Source organism: Thalassophryne amazonica, chromosome 19 (assembly GCF_902500255.1).
Source record: "Thalassophryne amazonica chromosome 19, fThaAma1.1, whole genome shotgun sequence".
Lineage (NCBI taxonomy): Eukaryota > Metazoa > Chordata > Actinopteri > Batrachoidiformes > Batrachoididae > Thalassophryne > Thalassophryne amazonica.
In genome coordinates, this window is record NC_047121.1 from 34,722,218 (window position 1) to 34,744,236 (window position 22,019).

Consider the following 22,019-nt stretch of genomic DNA (forward strand, 5'->3'; position numbering starts at 1 on the left):
TATTGCTGGTGTGGACACTCCATTTAATGGCATGACACATACCACTGGCTCGCTGCAGCTTTTGGTACAGACAGTGCAGCTTTTGCAAGGTTGCATGACAATTATTTCACAACAGAGCATATTTATGACACTGTCATGTTCAGCTGTTTGGACATCATATGACGGGAAGTGGCTGAAGCTCACATGATGAACAGCAACATGACTGAACAATGCAGTTTGACTTGATGTGTGAGTAAAATATAGGTCAACCACTTTACAACACGAAGTATCAACACATCCATCTTACTAATACACCCACATTTTTGAGATCAAGGATGAACTCAAGTCACAAAATTGAAAAGTCTTTTATGGGGAAATTAAGATTCTAATTTTAAACACACATAAACTAAGTCCCTGCAGGTGCTCCCTTGTTTTTCCACTAGGGGTTGCCACAGCAGATTGGAGGTAGAGCTTTATGTTGAACTGGCAGACAGGATGGACACAACTCCACATTATATGGAGAAATGTGGCGGGTTTGAACCAGGAACCTTCCACACTGAAACCAAGTACACTAATGACTTGGCCACAACCTGCTAAGAATTTTAAACACATGTAAATGGAGGTTATTACCTTATATATTCACTTTGGGTTGTTTTAAAATGTCAGATTCACGATTTAAAAATACACAAAACACGGCATGAAATGCATTTACTTCAATCGTGAAATAGTAAATGAAAACCGCTTCAGATGACTCATTGTTATGCAACTGAATGTGTGACTTGGTGATGCACCAAAGTTGGTACAAGTACTCCTTAGACATCACTCTTTTGAAAAACAGACTGGCCACTTGAATTTTCAGTAGGCAGCCTAGTATTACAATTGATGAATTACACAGGGGTCAAAATTTAAAAATGTTCCAATCATATTGAAAACTATACCACATTTGTCTGAACATAAAAATTCCAAGAAGGTATAGTCTGGACTATGACTGAATGTTATGGAGTTATGGGGTAAAAACAGCAAGAATGGTGACACAGTTCATTTCAGTTTGTACAGGAATCAAAACTTAAAGTTGCTTCAGTTTTGGTAATAAGTGGTGTAAATTATTGGTTAATAGGGTTTTAAAAAGGATTAGTTTGCACCATGTGTCACGCTTAGTTATCACGTTACAGGGTAACATATGCCACATGTCAGAGAATCCAATGGACGCCAACACTGTTTGACCTGTACTTTGCAGAAGTAAAGGACAAACAGTGTTGGCATAATAATTCAACGCTATCAGAACTATTCTTTTTTTTAAACCCTATGTGTTCAACCAATAATTTGTATCACTTTTTACCAAAATTGGAATAACTCTAACTTTTGACCCTTGTTCAAACTGAAATTGACCTTTGTCACCATTCTTAATGTTTTACCACATACCTCCATAATATTCAGTAATAGACAGTCCAAACTATATCTTTTTGGAATCTTTATGATCAGGCAAATAATGTGGTATTTTTTTCAATATGACTGGTGTATTTATTTATTTATTTTTTTGATCCATGTGTAATTCCTCGATTGACCCCTACCTGGTCAACTATTGAAAAGTCAAGTGGCCAGTTGGTTTTTTTCAAAAGAGTAATGTCTGAGTATTTGTGCCGAATTTGGTACTTGTGTCACCATTTGAAGGACTGTTTCAGTTATCTGCTGCACTAGTACCCCAAAATTTGCTTTTGCACTCAGTTTGTTGAACCTGCTTTCTGAAATCGGCCTCATAGTCCAAAAATTGCTATTTTACTTACATAGAAAACAATAGATTTTTAAATATTTGTTCAATTCCTTGACTTTATTAAAACATTTTTGCAGATATTTAACAAAGAATCCCGATCAGTACAAAAGACTCCATACACAAAACAACAAATATACTAAAAACCGATTCATTCAGAAATCCTGAATTGAACATTTAATATCCAGTTAAACCTCTGGTTCGAACGGAACATCAACCGTTTGCACTTTTTTCATGATTCCATTTGGTTAAGGGCAGATTATCTCAAAGTAGTTGGTGGATTTTGAGATTCCTTAATGAGTTCTAATAATGATAATATCAATAACAGCAACTGTTCATCAAGTGCTGTGCTTTCATAGACATCAAAGCACTTTACACTATGGTAGATGCCAAAAAAGTAAAAATCACTACAAATTCACACACATAAAACAATCACAACAGATAAACAATTAAAATTTTAAAACAAAAATTTTGAACCACACACATTCAATGATTAGAAAAAGTAAAAAATAAGTATATTTTGGATCTGGGCGTGGAAGTGGACACAGAACTTGATTGCCTGTCTTCTGCCTGTGGTTTCACAAAATTGGGGCACAATATGCAAATGCTCCACCACCTGCTGCCTTCTTTTTAAATTTAGGAATACACAGCAGGGTGGAACCCTGAGGTCACAAGGCACCTGATATATGACTACACCAACATGGATAAGAGGGCGCACAAGCATTCAGTATTTAAAATGTAAACAGCAGAACCTTATATTCTGTTCTTGTGTGAAGAGACGTAACGTCGCGGTAATCTGGTCAAATTTATTACATAGGCCCAGCCAACATTCGAGCAGCTGCATTCTCAATTTTTTGAAGACTTCTGGTATTTTAAGTGCAAGTCCAAAACACATTACAAACTCAGTTGTAAACTAAAGTCGTCTAATCTTTGCAAGCTTTTGCAAATTAAAAAATGGCAATCCTTGTCACCTCTTTGATAAAGAAGGTGATCAAACATCACACTCACGTTTTTAACTGCATCACTATGCTGAATCATACAGTCACCAAAACATGATCAATCTCATAGTGAAAGACACTGGCTGACTAAAACAACAGTAGGCCAAGGATTGACACCTGAGGAATGCCTTGATTAACAATAGAGGATTCACATATTACTGAAGAAAACACATTGTGACCAACAAGGCTGACATCAGCCACAAGAGTTCCTGATCAGAAATTAAACAATAAAATAAAAGTCAGTACTATCCAATAACATCCACCATATCAAATGTGACACTGAAAACATTTTGTTTGTGGCCCAGCCATACCTCAGTTTTTCCCTTTTATTGTCAACATTGTTGTTTTATGGCATCACAAAGACCTGATGAGGTGGGGAAATAAATCTAAATGCCACTGTCATTTGGTAGACAAAATAATAAATATAGAGATATACCTTATTGCTCTCATTTTAATACAACTGTCACATTTTCTTGACCTCAGGAGATAAATTTGTGCATATAAAATGTTCCTCTTAGACATTAGCATCATCTGTGTTTGACGAGCAGGCTAACATGTATAGAGCAATATTGTTAAAAATAGTTACAAAACTCCACCTAGGCTAAACACTGTGCCCAGCATAGCCTATACCAAAAAAACATTTTTAACATCTGAAAGATACATATTGTTTTGTCATACAGTCTTAGTTATTTGTCTGTATTTCATTTGGTTGTAACCAGAATGACAATTTTAATAGTAAAAAGTATGTAAAACTGCTGTGTGTACTTTAAAAACAGCATACATTGATTATAAACTAAGTACAATCAGACTTAATGCAAGTTTACAACATTTACAAACCCCAAAATCCACCGGACACAAAATGATTAAAAAGCGACTCAATACCAAAACTGTGATGTGCAAATATTTGATTCCCTGCAAGATTACACTTTTCTTGTTGTTGTTAAAAATCCCTTTAATAATAAAATAATTTAAGCATTTGTTACACCCACTTGAACCACCTCCTCAGACGTTCAGGTGCCAACAGGAGATGGATCAGGTTGTTCACACAGCTTTCTGCTTCATCTCTTCCTCCATTCTGGATTCCCCATTAAGCGGCGCCGGTCAGCTTCAGGGTCCAGGCCCACTGACACGGCATCTGGCTGAAGGACAGCGATGACAGAACAACCTGCAATCCGGTAGGATTTACAGACTGCCACTTCACAGGCCCGTAACCGAGGAGCGACACCTTTTATAGAAAAAAACAATGAACAAAGTTCACATGAGAGGGGGAAACAGGTAAGTGTTCTACGAAGAACCAGTAAAGAAATGTATTATTTTTTCCAAGATGCAAAGATAATTATTGGAAATTCGAGTGGTGCTACACAAACCCGCCAGCATATTGAGCCTTTCATTAAAGTCTAGCCTATCATTGCTTTCCTTGCTGATAGGTGGACCGTTGCTCAATAACTAGTTGAAATCTGTAAGTATAATGTGATAATGCAGGTTGTTTGCAAGTTCTGTAGATAGACTATGAAGAAGTAATGTCTTATCAGCAACAAATACCTTTATTTCAACCAGTTGTGTGTTTTACAACCCCAAATCAAAAATAAGTTGGGACGGTACGGAAAATGCAAATTTAAAAAAATAAAAAATAAACCAACAACAACAACTAAACACAGTGATCCTTACATTTACTAAATACCAAGATATTTCATCCCCCCCCCCCCCCCCCCCAGTCAACATCATTGCATTTGTTAGTATATATATGCATTTAAGACCTGCAACACATTAAAAAAAAAAGTTGGGATGCTAAACCATTTACCACTTTGTAATGTTTCCATTCCTTCTCACAACATACATACATACATACATACATATATATATATATATATATATATATATATATATATATATATATATATATATATATATATATATCTGGCTTTGCTATTTCTTCACCACAACAGAACAGTAGCATGTCCGCAGGACCTCAGATGCAGCGCCGATCCGTCTATCAATCTCACGCTTTTTGGACTAGCTCAGTGACTTTCACCAGGAAGATGGCAACAGAGCTGCCTAGGCCTTCCATCCCTTCCTTGTCTAAAGAAGAAGAAGATGGGCCTTTGATGTACATAGATATGGGGTAGCCACAGTCCGGTGAACATCTCCAGATGTAGAGATGCTGCTTTGGTCACAGGCAGAGAAGGAGCAAACCCTAAATAAGCATGTTTTTGATAGTGGGAGAAAACCAGACTGCCCGGAGGAAACCCACACAGACACGAGGAGAAAATACAAACTCCACACAGAAAGGACCAGAAGCAACCTCATGATCTTCCTGCTGTGAAGCAACAACACTAACCACGTAGCCACCATGGACAGGCTGTTCCCAGGCTTAAACAGACCGTCAGATCAGAACATGCAGCAGGCGATCTGACTGTCACGTCACCCACATGAGTTCTGTTCCACATGACGTGGTGTCCTGCGGCGCATCGTCCACAAGACACGCGCACGCAGCCCACTGGAGACGCGCCAGTAGATGTGGACATGAATGAGAAGAGCGAACTGCTTCTCATTCACGTCATTTCATGACTGTATGTCTGTGACCATGGGTCATTTACAGAGGAACAGACAGATCATATTTGTATTGCTCGCTTGATAAATGCGGTGTTTTTATATGGTGTGTGATTTACATTTTTTTAGCTGGATCGGGTGACCCTGAACCATCCCTTAATTATGCTGCTATAGACTTAGACTGCTGGGGGGTTTCCCATGACGCACCCAGTGTTTCTTTTTATTCACCTCTTTTTGCTCTGTATGCACCACTCTGCTTTTAATCATTGGTGATTGAGCTCTGCTCTCTTCCACTGCATGTCTTTTTCGTGATTATCTCCCCTCAGCCCCAACCAGTCCCAGCAGAAGACTGCCCCTCCCTGAGCCTGGTTCTGCTGGAGGTTCCTTCCTGTTAAAAGGGAGTTTTTCCTTCCCACTGTCGCCAAGTGCTTGCTCATAGGGGGTCGTTTGACCGTTGGGGTTTTTCTGTAATTATTGTATGGCTTTTGCCTTACAATATAAAGTGCCTTGGGGCAACTGTTTGTTGTGATTTGGCGCTATATAAATAAAATTGATTTGATTTTGTAATACTTCCATATCCTTCCCGATATGAGACAGATTCCCGCAGCTTTCAAAGCAGCTCTGTAGCTCAGTGGTAAAGTCTCTGACTGGCAAACAGAGCTTTTGGACAGCACGAGTTCGCATCCAGTGGGTCGTGTTTTTTTTTTTTGCTTTTTTTTTTTTTCATATGAGCGGCACGATGTGGCCCCACAGGTACCGGCTGGTTTTTTATATTTCCTCCACATAAGTGGCGCGATGTGCCGCAGCTGGCACTGTGTGTTCCTGCCCGGAATACACCGGCGCGTGCATGAACTCTCGCACCGGGTTCGTGCACGCCTGCCCGTCGGCGTGATGGTTCGTGGTGCACTAATTTTGAACCGTTTTGTGGTGTTTTGCCATTTTCGTCCAAACGCCGTCCAAACTTCACACTATGTGTGAAGAGGCCCTAAGTGATGTTTACCTGAGTCTTTTCTTGGCTGACCACTGGTTCATGCAGAATCACAGTTCCATTTTTGGGCCACTCAAGTAAAATGGCAAAGATGGACTTTTCTTGAGGTCTAGCAGTATACCTACAGAAGATACACAGTAGACAGAGTCATGTTTTGGGAAAGGCTCAGCAGTTTGGTGATGGAAATGAATGCAAACTAATAGAAGTCACAAACAAATGAGATGGTACCAGATTTTGGGAGTGACACTGTCCTTTTGAGCCCGCCATGCTGTAGTGTTGTAGATGGCCTCGCCATTGACCTTCAGCCACTGGCCCATCTGCCTCAAACGCTCCTCAAAGATTGGGACTATCTTTCCATCACGTGTGGGGCCGACATTCATGAGCAGGTTTCCTCCACAAGACACCGTCTCCACCAACGTCTGAAACATCCAGTCAGGGTCAAAGGTGCAATGAGTACATAATTACAACCCCTGGCAAAAATTATGGAATCACTGGCCTCGGAGGATGTTCATTCAGTTGTTTAATTTTGTAGAAAAAAAGCAGATCACAGACATGACACAAAACTAAAGTCATTTCAAATGGCAACTTTCTGGTTTTAAGAAACACTATAAGAAATCAGGAAAAAAAATTGTGGCAGTCAGTAACGGTTACTTTTTTAGACCAAGCAGAGGAAAAAAAATATGGAATCACTCAATTCTGAGGAAAAAATTATGGAATCATGAAAAACAAAAGAACGCTCCAACACATCACTAGTATTTTGTTGCACCACCACTGGCTTTTATAACAGCTTGCAGTCTCTGAGGCATGGACTGAATGAGTGACAAACAGTACTCTTCATCAATCTGGCTCCAACTTTCTCTGATTGCTGTTGCCAGATCAGCTTTGCAGGTTGGAGCCTTGTCATGGACCATTTTCTTCAACTTCCACCAAAGATTTTCAATTGGATTAAGATCCAGACTATTTGCAGGCCATGACATTGACCCTATGTGTCTTTTTGCAAGGAATGTTTTCACAGTTTTTGCTCTATGGCAAGATGCATTATCATCTTGAAAAATGATTTCATCATCCCCAAACATCGTTTCAATTGATGGGATAAGAAAAGTGTCCAAAATATCAACGTAAACTTGTGCATTTATTGATGATGTAATGACAGCCATCTCCCCAGTGCCTTTACCTGACATGGAGCCCCATATCATTAATGACTGTGGAAATTTACATGTTCTCTTCAGGCAGTCATCTTTACAAATCTCACTGGAACGGCACCAAACAAAAGTTCCAGCATCATCACCTTGCCCAATGCAGATTCGAGATTCATCACTGAATATGACTTTCATCCAGTCATCCACAGTCCACGATTGCTTTTCCTTAGCCCACTGTAACCTTGTTTTTTTCTGTTTAGGTGTTAATGATGGCTTTCGTTTAGCTTTTCTGTATGTAAATCCCATTTCCTTTAGGCGGTTTCTTACAGTTCGGTCACAGACGTTGACTCCAGTTTCCTCCCATTCGTTCCTCATTTGTTTTGTTGTGCATTTTTGATTTTTGAGACATATTGCTTTAAGTTTTCTGTCTTGACGCTTTGATATCTTTCTTGGTCAACCAGTATGTTTGCCTTTAACAACCTTCCCATGTTGTTTGTATTTGGTCCAGAGTTTAGACACAGCTGACTGTGAACAACCAACATCTTTTGCAACATTGCATGATGATTTACCCTCTTTTAAGAGTTTGATAATCCTCTCCTTTGTTTCAATTGACATCTCTCGTGTTGGAGCCATGATTCATGTCAGTCCACTTGGTGTAACAGCTCTCCAAGGTGTGATCACTCCTTTTTAGATGCAGACTAACGAGCAGATCTGATTTGATGCAGGTGTTAGTTTTGGGGATGAAAAGTTACAGGGTGATTCCATAATTTTTTCCTTAGAATTGAGTGAGTCCATATTTTTTTCCCTCTGCTTGGTCTAAAAAAGTAACCGTTACTGACTGCCACAATTTTTTTTCCTGATTTCTTATAGTGTTTCTTAAAGCCAGAAAGTTGCCATTTGAAATGACTTTAGTTTTGTGTCATGTCTGTGATCTGCTTTTTTTCTACAAAATTAAACAACTGAATGAACATCCTCCGAGGCCAGTGATTCCATAATTTTTGCCAGGGGTTGTAGTATTAATAAACCATTACCGCATCAATTTTAATATTAGCATGATCAATCAATCAATCAACTTTTTTTTATATAGCGCCAAATCACAACAAACAGTTGCCCCAAGGCGCTTTATATTGTAAGGCAAGGCCATACAATAATTATGAAAAACCCCAACGGTCAAACGACCCCCTGTGAGCAAGCACTTGGCTACAGTGGGAAGGAAAAACTCCCTTTTAACAGGAAGAAACCTCCAGCAGAACCAGGCTCAGGGAGGGGCAGTCTTCTGCTGAGACTGGTTGGGGCTGAGGGAAAGAACCAGGAAAAAGACATGCTGTGGAAGGGGGCAGAGATCGATCACTAATGATTAAATGCGGAGTGATGCATACAGAGCAAAAAGAGAAAGAAACACTGCATCATGGGAACCCCCCCACAGTCTACGTCTAAAGCAGCATAACCAAGGGATAGTCCAGGGTCACCTGATCCAGCCCTAACTATAAGCCTTAGCGAAAAGGAAAGTTTTAAGCCTAATCTTAAAAGTAGAGAGGGTATCTGTCTCCCTGATCTGAATTGGGAGCTGGTTCCACAGGAGAGGAGCCTGAAAGCTGAAGGCTCTGCCTCCCATTCTACTCTTACAAACCCTAGGAACTACAAGTAAGCCTGCAGTCTGAGAGCGAGGCGCTCTAATGGGGTAATATGGTACTACGAGGTCCCTAAGATAAGATGGGACCTGATTATTCAAAACCTTATAAGTAAGAAGAAGAATTTTAAATTCTATTCTAGAATTAACAGGAAGCCAATGAAGAGAGGCCAACACGGGTGAGATATGCTCTCTCCTGCTAGTCCCCGTCAGTACTCTAGCTGCAGCATTTTGAATTAACTGAAGGCTTTTTAGGGAACTTTTAGGACAACCTGATAATAATGAATTACAATAGTCCAGCCTAGAGGAAATAAATGCATGAATTAGTTTTTCAGCATCACTCTGAGACAAGACCTTTCTGATATTAGAGATATTGCGTAAATGCAAAAAGGCAGTCCTACATATTTGTTTAATATGCGCTTTGAATGACATATCCTGATCAAAAATGACTCCAAGATTTCTCACAGTATTACTAGAGGTCAGGGAAATGCCATCCAGAGTAAAGATCTGGTTAGAGACCATGCTTCTAAGATTTGTGGGGCCAAGTACAATAACTTCAGTTTTATCTGAGTTTAAAAGCAGGAAATTAGAGGTCATCCATGTCTTTATGTCTGTAAGACAATCCTGCAGTTTAGCTAATTGGTGTGTGTCCTCTGGTTTCATGGATAGATAAAGCTGGGTATCATCTGCGTAACAATGAAATTTAAGCAATACCGTCTAATAATACTGCCTAAGGGAAGCATGTATAAAGTGAATAAAATTGGTCCTAGCACAGAACCTTGTGGAACTCCATAATTAACTTTAGTCTGTGAAGAAGATTCCCCATTTACATGAACAAACTGTAATCTATTAGACAAATATGATTCAAACCACCGCAGCGCAGTGCCCTTAATACCTATGACATGCTCTAATCTCTGTAATAAAATTTTATGGTCAACAGTATCAAAAGCAGCACTGAGGTCCAACAGAACAAGCACAGAGATAAGTCCACTGTCCGAAGCCATAAGAAGATCATTTGTAACCTTCACTAATGCTGTTTCTGTACTATGATGAATTCTAAAACCTGACTGAACCTCTTCAAATAGACCATTCCTCTGCAGGTGATCAGTTAGCTGTTTTACAACTACCCTCTCAAGAATCTTTGAGAGAAAAGGAAGGTTGGAGATTGGCCTATAATTAGCTAAGATAGCTGGGTCAAGTGATGGCTTTTTAAGTAATGGTTTAATTACTGCCACCTTAAAAGCCTGTGGTACATAGCCAACTAACAAAGATAAGTTGATCATATTTAAGATTGAAGCATTAAATAATGGTAGGACTTCCTTGAGCAGCCTGGCAGGAATAGGGTCTAATAAACATGTTGATGGTTTGGATGAAGTAACTAATGAAAATAACTCAGACAGAACAATCGGAGAGAAAGAGTCTAACCAAATACCGGCATCACTGAAAGCAGCCAAAGATAACGATACATCTTTGGGATGATTATGAGTAATTTTTTCTCTAATAGTCAAAATTTTGTTAGCAAAGAAAGTCATGAAGTCATTACTAGTTAAAGTTAATGGAATACTCAGCTCAATAGAGCTCTGACTCTTTGTCAGCCTGGCTACAGTGCTGAAAAGAAACCTGGGGTTGTTCTTATTTTCTTCAATTAGTGATGAGTAGAAAGATGTCCTAGCTTTACGGAGGGCTTTTTTATAGAGCAACAAACTCTTTTTCCAGGCTAAGTGAAGATCTTCTAAATTAGTGAGACGCCATTTCCTCTCCAACTTACGGGTTATCTGCTTTAAGCTACGAGTTTGTGAGTTATACCACGGAGTCAGACACTTCTGATTTAAAGCTCTCTTTTTCAGAGGAGCTACAGCATCCAAAGTTGTCTTCAATGAGGATGTAAACCATTGACGAGATACTCTAACTCCCTTACAGAGTTTAGGTAGCTACTCTGCTCTGTGTTGGTATATGACATTAGAGAACATAAAGAAGGAATCATATCCTTAAACCTAGTTACAGCGCTTTCTGAAAGACTTCTAGTGTAATGAAACTTATTCCCCACTGCAGGGTAGTCCATCAGGGTAAATGTAAATGTTATTAAAAAATGATCAGACAGAAGGGAGTTTTCAGGGAATACTGTTAAGTCTTCTATTTCCATACCATAAGTCAAAACAAGATCTAAGATATGATTAAAGTGGTGGGTGGACTCATTTACTTTTTGAGCAAAGCCAATAGAGTCTAATAATAGATTAAATGCAGTGTTGAGGCTGTCATTCTCAGCATCTGTGTGGATGTTAAAATCGCCCACTATAAGTATCTTATCTGAGCTAAGCACTAAGTCAGACAGAAGGTCTGAAAATTCACAGAGAAACTCACAGTAACGACCAGGTGGACGATAGATAATAACAAATAAAACTGTTTTTTGGGACTTCCAATTTGGATGGAAAAGACTAAGAGACAAGCTTTCAAATGAATTAAAGCTCTGTCTAGGTTTTTGATTAATTAATAAGCTGGAATGGAAGATTGCTGCTAATCCTCCGCCCCGGCCCGTACTACGAGCATTCTGACAGTTAGTGTGACTCGGGGGTGTTGACTCATTTAAACTAACATATTCATCCTGCTGTAACCAGGTTTCTGTTAGGCAGAATACATCTATACGTTGATCAATTATTATATCATTTACCAACAGGGACTTAGAAGAGAGAGACCTAATGTTTAATAGACCACATTTAACTGTTTTAGTCTGTGGTGCAGTTGAAGGTGCTATATTATTTTTTCTTTTTGAATTTTTTTGCTTTAATAGATTTTTGCTGGTTATTGGTGGTCTGGGAGCAGGCACCGTCTCTACGGGGATGGGGTAATAAGGGGATGGCAGGGGGAGAGAAGCTGCAGAGAGGTGTATAAGACCACAGCTCTGCCTCCTGGTCCCAACGCTAGACAGTCACAGTTTAGAGGATCCAAGAAAATTGGCCAGATTTCTAGAAATGAGCGCTGCTCCATCTAAAATGGGATGGATGCCGTCTCTCCTAACAAGACCAGGTTTTCCCCAGAAGCTTTGCCAATTATCTATGAAGCCCACCTCATTTTTTGGACACCACTCAGACAGCCAGCAATTCAAGGAGAACATGCGGCTAAACATGTCACTCCCGGTCCGATTGGGGAGGGGCCCAGAGAAGACAACAGAGTCCGACATTGTTTTTGCAAAGTTACACACCGATTTAATGTTAATTTTAGTGACCTCCGATTGGCGTAACCGAGTGTCATTACTGCCGACGTGAATTACAATCTTACCAAATTTACGCTTAGCCTTAGCCAGCAGTTTCAAATGTCCTTCGATGTCGCCTGCTCTGGCCCCCGGAAGACAATTGACTATGGTTGCTGGTGTCGCTAACTTCACATTTCTCAAAACAGAGTCACCAATAACCAGAGTTTGATCCTCGGCGAGTGTATCGTCGAGTGGGGAAAAACGGTTAGAGATGTGAACGGGTTGGCGGTGTACACGGGGCTTCTGTCTAGGGCCACGTTTCCTCCTCACAGTCACCCAGTCAGCCTGCCTTCCCGACTGCCCGGGATCTGCCAGGGGGGAACCAACGGCGGCCAAGCTACCTTGGTCCGCACCGACCACAGGGGCCTGGCTAGCTGCAGAATTTTCCACGGTGCGGAGCCGAGTCTCCAATTTGCCCAGCCTGGCCTCCAAAGCTACGAATAAGCTGCACTTATTACAAGTACCATTACTGCTAAAGGAGGCCGAGGAACAACTAAACATTTCACACCCAGAGCAGAAAAGTGCGGGAGAGACAGGAGAAGCCGCCATGCTAAATCGGCTAAGAGCCAGCAGCTACGCAACCTAGCGGATTCCTAAAAACACGCAAAGTGAACAATGTATAAATAATTTAGAGGTGATTCAGCAGAAGGAGTGCTTTAGTTAAGGCACCAGACAGGCCATGAAGCAGCACAAGTAACGCACGACAACAGTGGTAAAAAATAAAATAAAAATCCACTGGACAGGCTGTGGAGCAGCACAGGCAACGCACGACAACAGAGCCAAAAAAAAATAAAATAAAAATCCACTAGACAGGCTGTGGAGCCTGTATGATGGTTATAAACAAACAAAAGCCTTAAGAAATCCTGTGAGCATCTACCAGTCACCAAATTTGTTGAATTTATTGGACAAAATACTTATAGAATGAAAACACAAGTGTTCTTTCAGTGTAAATGTTGCTAAAAATTTCACAGGTTCTGGTCACAGCAGATAGAACTGATGAAATATTTTTTTATATCTTTCCACAAACATGAAACAGAAAACCGTCTCTGAGAGGCAGAATATTCGGCTAACAAGGCTTATCTCTGAGCGTGGCACTAATTTTGAAAAGTTGAAAATTTAGAAAAAAGTGTGGGGCAGTTTGTGTACGGGGTATGTCAAGGACAGACGAGGATGTTAGAGGAATGTTAGTGGTGAGTACAAGGCTGTTAGAAGCTCATTATCCAAGTACCTGGCAGCTACGAGGACAGGACAGGCTGTTTTGAACAGGCTATTTTTGCACTGCACTCTTGCGCACTTCATCATGACAATCCCACCTGCTTTGTGCGCTGGACGATGTATATAAATTAATTATTTTGTAGGGGATTAATTATTTTCACTCAGAGTTTGGCTGTTGAAAACACCTGTAGTCACTTGAGGAATCACAGAGGACCGTTCCAGCTGCCACTTTTTCCTCTCTCTCTCTCTCTCTCTCTCCTGCGCTACATGAGGTGGAGAAGGTATTTGAAACAGCCTAAAAGGTAATTATTTGTAATGTTCATATTGTAATGGCTTGGTAACACAGTTGCATGTTCATTCCTTCTCATGAGCAGCTGTAAAAGTATGTTTATGATAGATTTAACATCTCTTTTTAATCGATCAGATGAGCTGGGCTGTGTGCGCTTATGTAATCACTCGCACTCACTTGCAGTGTTGTTTCACTGTTTGCGCAATGTTCATTTACATGGCTCATTATTCGAATAATTACTGAAATTTTTTGACAAATCCATACGTAGCTCATTAGTCATGGCTTTATTAGTTGGTGAGACCAGGGCTTGAGGAGACAAAAGATATTTGGAGTGAGTTTGAAGAAGTGGTAGAGATGTACCTAATGAAGAAATAGTGGTGATTGAAGCAGACTTCACTGGGCCTGTTGGGGAAGGGAGTACTGGTGATGGGTATGTATGAGTATGTGAAAGGACAGATGGTAGTGGATTTTGGGAAAAAGAGGGAAATGGCTGTGTTGAATGTGTATTTTAAGAAGAAGGAAGTGCACAAGTGACATGTAAGAACACAGGAAGGTGCACTAGGTCTAGTACACGAGGTACAACCTGAAAGAGATTTGAGACTGTACACAGCGAAAGCGGTGAGGAAGATAGGAAGGTACTGGGTGTGACATCTGGATAGAGGAAGGAAAACAAGGAGACAGTGGAATGAAGAAGCAGGGGGAAGTAAAAGGAGGAAGAGTTTGGTGAAACAGAACTGCAGTGGTCAGACAGACGTGGCAAAAACAAACGAAGAGTATATAGTACACTTTACATGAAAGCTGAACAATAAGGCTTTGTACCAAATGGCCAGACAGAAGGACTGAGCAGGAAAACATGTGCAACAGATTCACGTGATAAAGTATGAAGATGGAAATGCTCTGATGAGCAAGGAGTGTGTTGAGAAGGTGGAGGTAGTTCTTTGAGTAGCTGAAGACCAAAGAAAATAAGACGGAGAAAGCAGGACATAGGTCTTGAGGTGACGGAGCTGATCATGTTACACTTTCCTTGGGTGGGACTAACATGGACAGAGTAAGGAATAAGCACAACTGAGCGACTATGACGGTCGAACGATTTCAAGACAAAGTGAGTGAGATGAGATTGTGTGGGTGAGTGCAGAAGAGTGATGTGGGGTATATCAGGGAAAAGATGCTGAGGACAGAGCCAGCAGGGAAAAGAAGATGGCCATAGAAGAGGTTTATGGATATGGTGAAGGAGGGCATACAGGTGACTATTATTTTACTCTCACCCCTACGAGATCCTCAATGGTGAGGTAATCTCTTAGAACAGCTTCACGTCTGTAGCCCCACGATTTGGAGTCGATGGTCATGCAGTTTTCCCATTTGTGTTTGAGCAGGTGTCCAGGCTGGTACCGATCAGAACAGGTGTAAAAACCGCCGTGGGTGCACATGCAACCAAACCCCCAACGATCATTTGTTACCACCGTGTCTCGCACCGGACTGTGGATGACAAAGCACACATTTCACTCCGTTTCAAATTATGTGTGAAGAAAATCAGCTGAATGCTGAAATTAAGTTTGTACCTGTCGTTATAAAGCCAAGCTAAGAACCCAGTGCTGTTCCAGTACGTATCAGGTCCGTTGTCCCCATCAGACCAGATCACATCTGGTTTGTACTTAACGACGAGCTCGTAAAGCTCAGGCAGGGATTTCGCGGTCGGAAAGTAATTTGTTTTGAATTTATTGTTTGCGTCAATTCTGTAAATTGGGTTAAACCACTCAAAAAGAGAGTGGTAAACTCCAAAATGCAGATCACTGTTGGCACGGATGGCAGTCGCCAGTTCATCCACCAGGTCTCTCCTGGGTCCAACATCTACTGCATTCCAGTTCCAGGAGACTGAAGAGCCCCAAAGTGTGAACCCTGTGAAATATAGAAAATAACGTATTACATTATGTACACAAAAAAGCAACTTGATTATTTTGTTAATTAATTAATTAATCAGGTCTTTTTCAAGTCAAAAAGCTGCACTCAGTTCTTCACATATGACAATTAGCTTTATAACTCAGTAAATTCAACACAATTTTTCGATGATGCCTTTGTAGACTAAACAAATTATAAACTGTATGTATGTATGTATGAAATGTACCTTCGTGATGTTTTGTGGTCAAGACAATGTACTTTGCTCCCGATGAGGCAAAGATGTCGGTCCATTGTTTGGGGTCAAAAAACTCTGCAGTGAACTGTGGCGCAAAATCTGGATACGTAAAGTCAGGATGATAATTCTTCTGCATAAAGTCGACATATGCCTTTTGTTTTTCCCCCTGCCAGAACCACCTGCAACAGAAAACAAGGTCATTACAGACCATGGAAGACAAAAAGGAGGAGCAGCATCAGGACCAAAAAAATACCCACGACTTCGAAGAGGGACACGCAACCTCAAATTGTTCAGTATCCTTCAGGCAACACAAAATCACTCTTAAAATTTGGACCTTATCTCTAGCTTTAACTGTTCACCTATTGTGAGTGACAGGCTTGTATGTACAAGCTGTATGTACGAGCTTGTATGTCCAGCTCTCCACAAGTTCTTTTATACTCACTCGACTGGTAAGCACTGAAAGCCGAGATAGACATGTCCCAACTTGTCCTCTAACACTCCGAAACGGAGGTGTTCCTTTGTCTCGCTTCATCAGCGAATCGGTCGTGACGCGCGAAGCCTCCGCGCGGCTTTCCATGACAAAATCTCTTGTTAAAAGTGAAATCTGCCGGAAAATGGCTGATGTCCAGGTCTTGTGATAACCAGAGAAAGAGCACACGACGGTCTCGTATCCACAGAGCCATCAGCTTAGAAATGATCCAGTGGTTTGTGCCGCATCGTCGCAGCTCGCAGCGCGGCGCACCGACAGTCCTTTAAAGGGGTCCTTAAACCTGTAGTTAAAGTCCTTATTCTCTGTGAAGCCCGTAAAATTTTCACTGAAAGCCAGATAAATTTTTCGAATGGTTTCCAGGTGCCAGTCTCTAACAGCTTCTGAAAAAATTCTGATGGAAAAAAAGTCCTTTTCATTCCGCCATTTCCAGACAATGAAAATCCGACGAGGGGGGCGGGACCACTCCTTCCACAAGGCGTGCTCACAGGCGAATGACGTCACCGACAGGCGTGGAAAAACTCACGCATGCGCACGAGGGTTCAAGCATGTCTGACGTAAAAACATATGAATGAAATCCATATAGTTTTTGAAAAAAATAAAAAGGTACGATACTTTATGGACAGACCTCGTAGTTATTTCCCAGCAGCCCCCCAAAAATACCTGGCTACCAGACAAACCTTGTGTCAGTTATTAGTGTGGTCAGCATAATCACTGCTCTAATGTAAAATGTAAAAGTTTTCAGGATGTACATGGAGATAAAATCTACAAAATAAAACTATTAGTCAAGTTAACTATTATTAACTATATGATTTCTGCAATTTACAAATTGTAATGTCCTCATTGCAATGTGTTTTATGTTGACAGAAATAAATGTCAGCTGCAGGATAGTGTCTGAGCATAAGTATGCAATAAGAACTATCCAATGGCTCGGCATTTTAAAGAAAAGCTACAGCGACCATTCTATTCTGAGAACTATAGATAGTGATCATACGTATAACATATTCCATACGAACAGGCAATAGGATAAAAGTATTAAATCTGTGAGAGAGTTTTGGGAGGGTGACCTATTACCCAGGTCTTAATGAAGATCTAGAATTTAGTCATTTCCTACAAAGACTGTTAGTGGTACATGTATTTTATACTTAAGTGTATGAATTGTGTTTGTCAGGTGGGATATTTAATGTATCATTATATCAATGTGTCATTGTGTTAATGGACTTTGACTTTCTTGGCTTGGGGATAAGGCCCCCTGCTGGCTGTCTGATTTTTGTTGACAAAATTCAACACTGATTGTGGCTGCCATTGGCCAATTGGTCAGTTAAATATCTGCATCTGCTGCTAAACTCATGTAATATTAAAACCTGACATGATTCAATTGTTTGTTCTCTTCCTGACGAAGTCCTGTTGCCAAAACACACTGAAGTACTTGATTTTATCATTATAATATTATATCTAACTATAATAAATTACAATATTATAACTATTATTATATTATAATAAAGGCATTTTAAATTTTCCTACAGATGAGTACCTTGGTACACAAAAGTTCTTATTATAACTTTAAGCTATGCTGATATTTTTGGTGTTTCAGTTCGAGTTGCAACTAAAAAACTCTAGATGGATTAGTTTGACAAGAAAACAGTAGTGGAGCAAATATGCACAATATTTGAGGTGAATTGTGACTTTGACTATAAAAGCATGAAATTTGGCACCAAGTTAGAGCATACCAACCAGATAATTTTTGGCTATAGGGCATCGCAGAGGCGGCCATTTTCCAAGATGGCTGCCATGGGTTGTTTTTTGTTTTTTTTCAGTTGCTCACGCTCTAGGCCATCAAGTCTCTTGATTTTGGTGGCTAATCCTACATATTCAAGGATGAGGAATGCAGTAGTACTATTTACAACATGCTAGCATCTATGTCACAACATATGGCTAGCATTCAGGAAATTAAATAATTGTAAAACCATTAAAATATGTAATAATGGTGATATTATACGTTTTCGAAATGTGACAAATAAGATAGTTTCAGTGTTTCATTAATTGTTGTTTACAAGAATTATCCAGTAGAGGGAGCTCTAAAAATAGTCTGACCTGCAGCAGCTTTTGGTCATCCACTATTCTCTTCAGATTTGTTGGCACAGATTTGATTACTGCAAGAAACGTATGAGCGGTTTTTTTCTCAATACTCAAAAATGAACATGTGAAAGTTTAAAATTAAATGCATTTATACGAGCACTATGTTTATTAATATTCATTATTAAGCAAGCTAGCTAGCTAACATGTTTGGCTAATATCAGCAATTTAGCTGAGTAGCAAGCATTTATGAAGGGACTGTAAGTACATACGCAGCATATTTCAAACTGACTGGTCAAAACATCGGTATTCAGTTGGTTTGGGTCCGATACCGATCTCAGTTTTTGGTGCTTGCCTGAACTCTTCCATGTGACTATGCTGGCAGCTGACATACCTTCCTGGTGGTTTCAGCTGATGCTTTCAGCTGACCTTGACTGGCCTGTTGCAGCTAAAGGTGCCCTGACACCTGTACGACTTTGTTTCGAGCACTTGCACGCCCTTTGTTGTGACAATCTCACCCGCTGTGTTCCCAGCTAGAGGCTGGGCTTTGTTCCACTGGACACTGCACTTTACTACACTGGATGCTGCTAATAAAAAATAATTATTTTGTGTTTAATCATTTTCTGTCAGAGTTGGCTGTTGAAAACACCTCTAATTGAATCACAGAGGACTGTTTCAGCTGGACTTTTTTTCTCTCTCTCACTCTTTTTTTTCCTCTCTCTCGCTCTTGTCTGCTGAGGTGGAGAACGTATTGGAACCATCTAAAATGTATTTGTAATATTTACATTGTAATGGCTTGGTAAAACAGTTGCATGTTCTTTCCTTCTTATGAGTAGCTGTAAAATTATGTAAATGATAGATTTAACATCTCAATATAATCGTTCAGATGAGCGGCATTGTGTGCACTGATGCAAACTCAAATTCACATGCAGAGTTTTTTAATTGTTTGCGCAATGTTCATGTGAAGCTCGCGTTATTAATGCGTAATGGAGATTTTGAACATTTCAAAATTTTCTTTGAACACTTGCATGAAACCGTGCACAGTTTACAACGGTTTACAACGAGTTTGAGACAAGCTTACTCTCCTGCACGGCAGAGTGCATGCAAGTGCACGGATCAAAATCGTGCAAGTGTCAGAAGGCTTGAACTCTTCCATGTGACCATGCTGACGTGGTTCGGATGACGGCCGACTCATACAGGCATGTTACACGGATACTGCGGATGTTTGGCGAATATGGGCCAATTTTGTGCGCAATCCATACGCAAATCCTCCTAAACGCCAGTGGGACAGGGCCCTTACATTGCATTTAACTATAACTGTGACCTCATTTTTATTGTCACTATGCCACTGCAGTTGTGTTTTCAGAGCTAGCACTGCATTTCAGCATTCACTGTAGCTGTGTGGCCTCTTTCTTTTTGCTGTCATTAAAAAAAACATTAAATTTTATTGATTTAGATGAAAGATTTAAAGATACACTAATCCTAATTCAAACGTTTGTTCTAATGGTGGCGCTAGAGGGAAGGTGCTAGGGTCACCAAAATCAACAGACTTCATCCTCAGGGGGCCATGAATGTTTCCAGATAATTTGAAAAGAATCCGATGAAAGCTCTTGGAGTTAACACGCTAATGTGAAAAATCTGCAGTGGCGGACATGGTGGCAGTCCACTAAAAACCATAACCAACCATATCCCCAACCATCATCGCTTGGGGATATAAATAGTACCACTACATTCCTCAACATAAAAAATGTAAGATTAGGCACCGGGATCAAGACTCTTGGTGGTCTAGAACCTGAACTGCTAATAAAACAACAATGCATGGCGGCCATCTTGGAAAATGGTTGCCTCTGCAATGCCCCATAGCCAAAAATTATCTTCAGAGCATGCTCGAACACTGTGCTAAATTTCACGCTTTCATAGTCAAAGTCACGATTCCTCCACATATCTGTTCCGCTATAGTAGGGGGATTACTGTGGATCTATATGTGTCAATGCCTCTATGTCAGGGGTGGGCAGCAAGGGCTGAGACACTGCAGGTTTTCCTTGCAACCAATCACCTCAGCAGGTGGGTTGCTGATGAGCTTCTAAACACCTGATCATCAATGAAATCACCTGCTGAGGTGATTGGTAGTAAGGAAAACCTGCAGTGTCTCGGCCCTTCATGGCACATGATCGCCCACCCCTGCTCTATGTGGTAGTATGCCCGTAATCTAAGTGAGCAAACCAGTAATTCCACATTCTTTCACACATGATCACTCCCCTATTATGAATGCTGCTGGTTATTGAAGTACAAGATGCTGCCTGCCAGTCTTGACGTAAATTTGAAAACACTGGCTCGTGGATCATAATACCTGGTTATGACATGACAGTACAAAGTGTCACATGATACCCACAGAGTTATTAAGACTGATCAACACCAGTTAAACCAGCTGGCAACTACCATAAACTTTATATGCCCATTTTACTTAATATAACAGAAATTCTCTGCTGCTCCTAAAATCTAAAATAATATAAAATGTGGTTTTGGCCAAAGGTTGACCCAAGTGCGTGACGTCAGCTCAGTCTCACGAGTTTGTTTTTCGTGCTCCCATCACGAAAAGCGCCCCATTTTCGTGATACGTTTTTTTACACCTAACTCTAACCATAACCATAACTAAGTGTCTCCCCTCCCCTAACCCTAACCATTCCGGAAGGTTAATTTTATTAATAAATCAGTAATGACAAATAAATCCAATTCATTCAGGACTTCCTTGGCTTATAGACATAAATCTTACCAGAACCACTCGTCCCCGAAGCTTGGCACAGAGAAAACTCCCCAGTGGATGAAGATTCCAAACTTTGCCTGATCGTACCACGCGGGCAGAGGTCTGGTGTCCAGAGACGCCCACGTCGGGTCGTATCTTCCGCTGCTGCCGCCGATCAGCAACAAAAACACACAAACCGCCTCCTTTAAAAATAAACCTGCCATGACTGCTCAGAGATCACCGTCTGAGCTTCCAAACGTCCCGTCCGGATTAGCCGGACATCACATGACGAGATCATGAGAGAGGAGGTGTGATCATGTGGACAAAAAGAAGCGGATTTACGGCAGTAAACTACAAAGAAATACGTGGATGGCGCACTTCCGTCTCAGCCGGATCCACCGGAAATATCGTGGCGGCCATCTTACTATCCCCAATTTTTTCTAATTTATTATTATTATTATTATTATTGTTTTAGAAAGAGGCCACAACACTGACAAATGAATCTACTAGCAAAAGCCATAGACTGTGTATTTATATACTGGACAAAGCCAGTGTGACACCACCCACTGGTTTTCTGTAGCAACTCAGTACAGCCAAAATGGACCCTAAAGGTGCTAAAAGTGCTAACAACATTACCATACATTAAATAAGACGAGAGTGGGCCATGGCTTGTTTCCTTCTCATAAAGCAAGCTTATGATAACAAAGTCATCTGCATACTTTAAAATAAATCTGTCTTCCCTGCTGCTGCAACACATGTTCATAAAGAATGAGCAA

General features: G+C 40.6%; 1 protein-coding gene across 1 annotated transcript; it reads right to left on the bottom strand.

Annotated features, from left to right (window-relative positions):
* Window positions 1-1,788: 1,788 nt before the first annotated feature.
* fuca2 (alpha-L-fucosidase 2) lies at window positions 1,789-21,531 on the bottom strand. The gene is made up of 7 exons (XM_034195421.1): window positions 21,274-21,531; window positions 15,929-16,116; window positions 15,366-15,702; window positions 15,072-15,282; window positions 6,512-6,702; window positions 6,296-6,404; window positions 1,789-3,970 (listed from the first exon to the last, which is right to left on the bottom strand). The coding sequence occupies exons 1-7, from the start codon at window positions 21,465-21,467 to the stop codon at window positions 3,833-3,835; spliced, it is 1,368 nt and encodes a 455-aa protein (XP_034051312.1). The 5' UTR covers window positions 21,468-21,531; the 3' UTR covers window positions 1,789-3,832.
* Window positions 21,532-22,019: the final 488 nt, after the last annotated feature.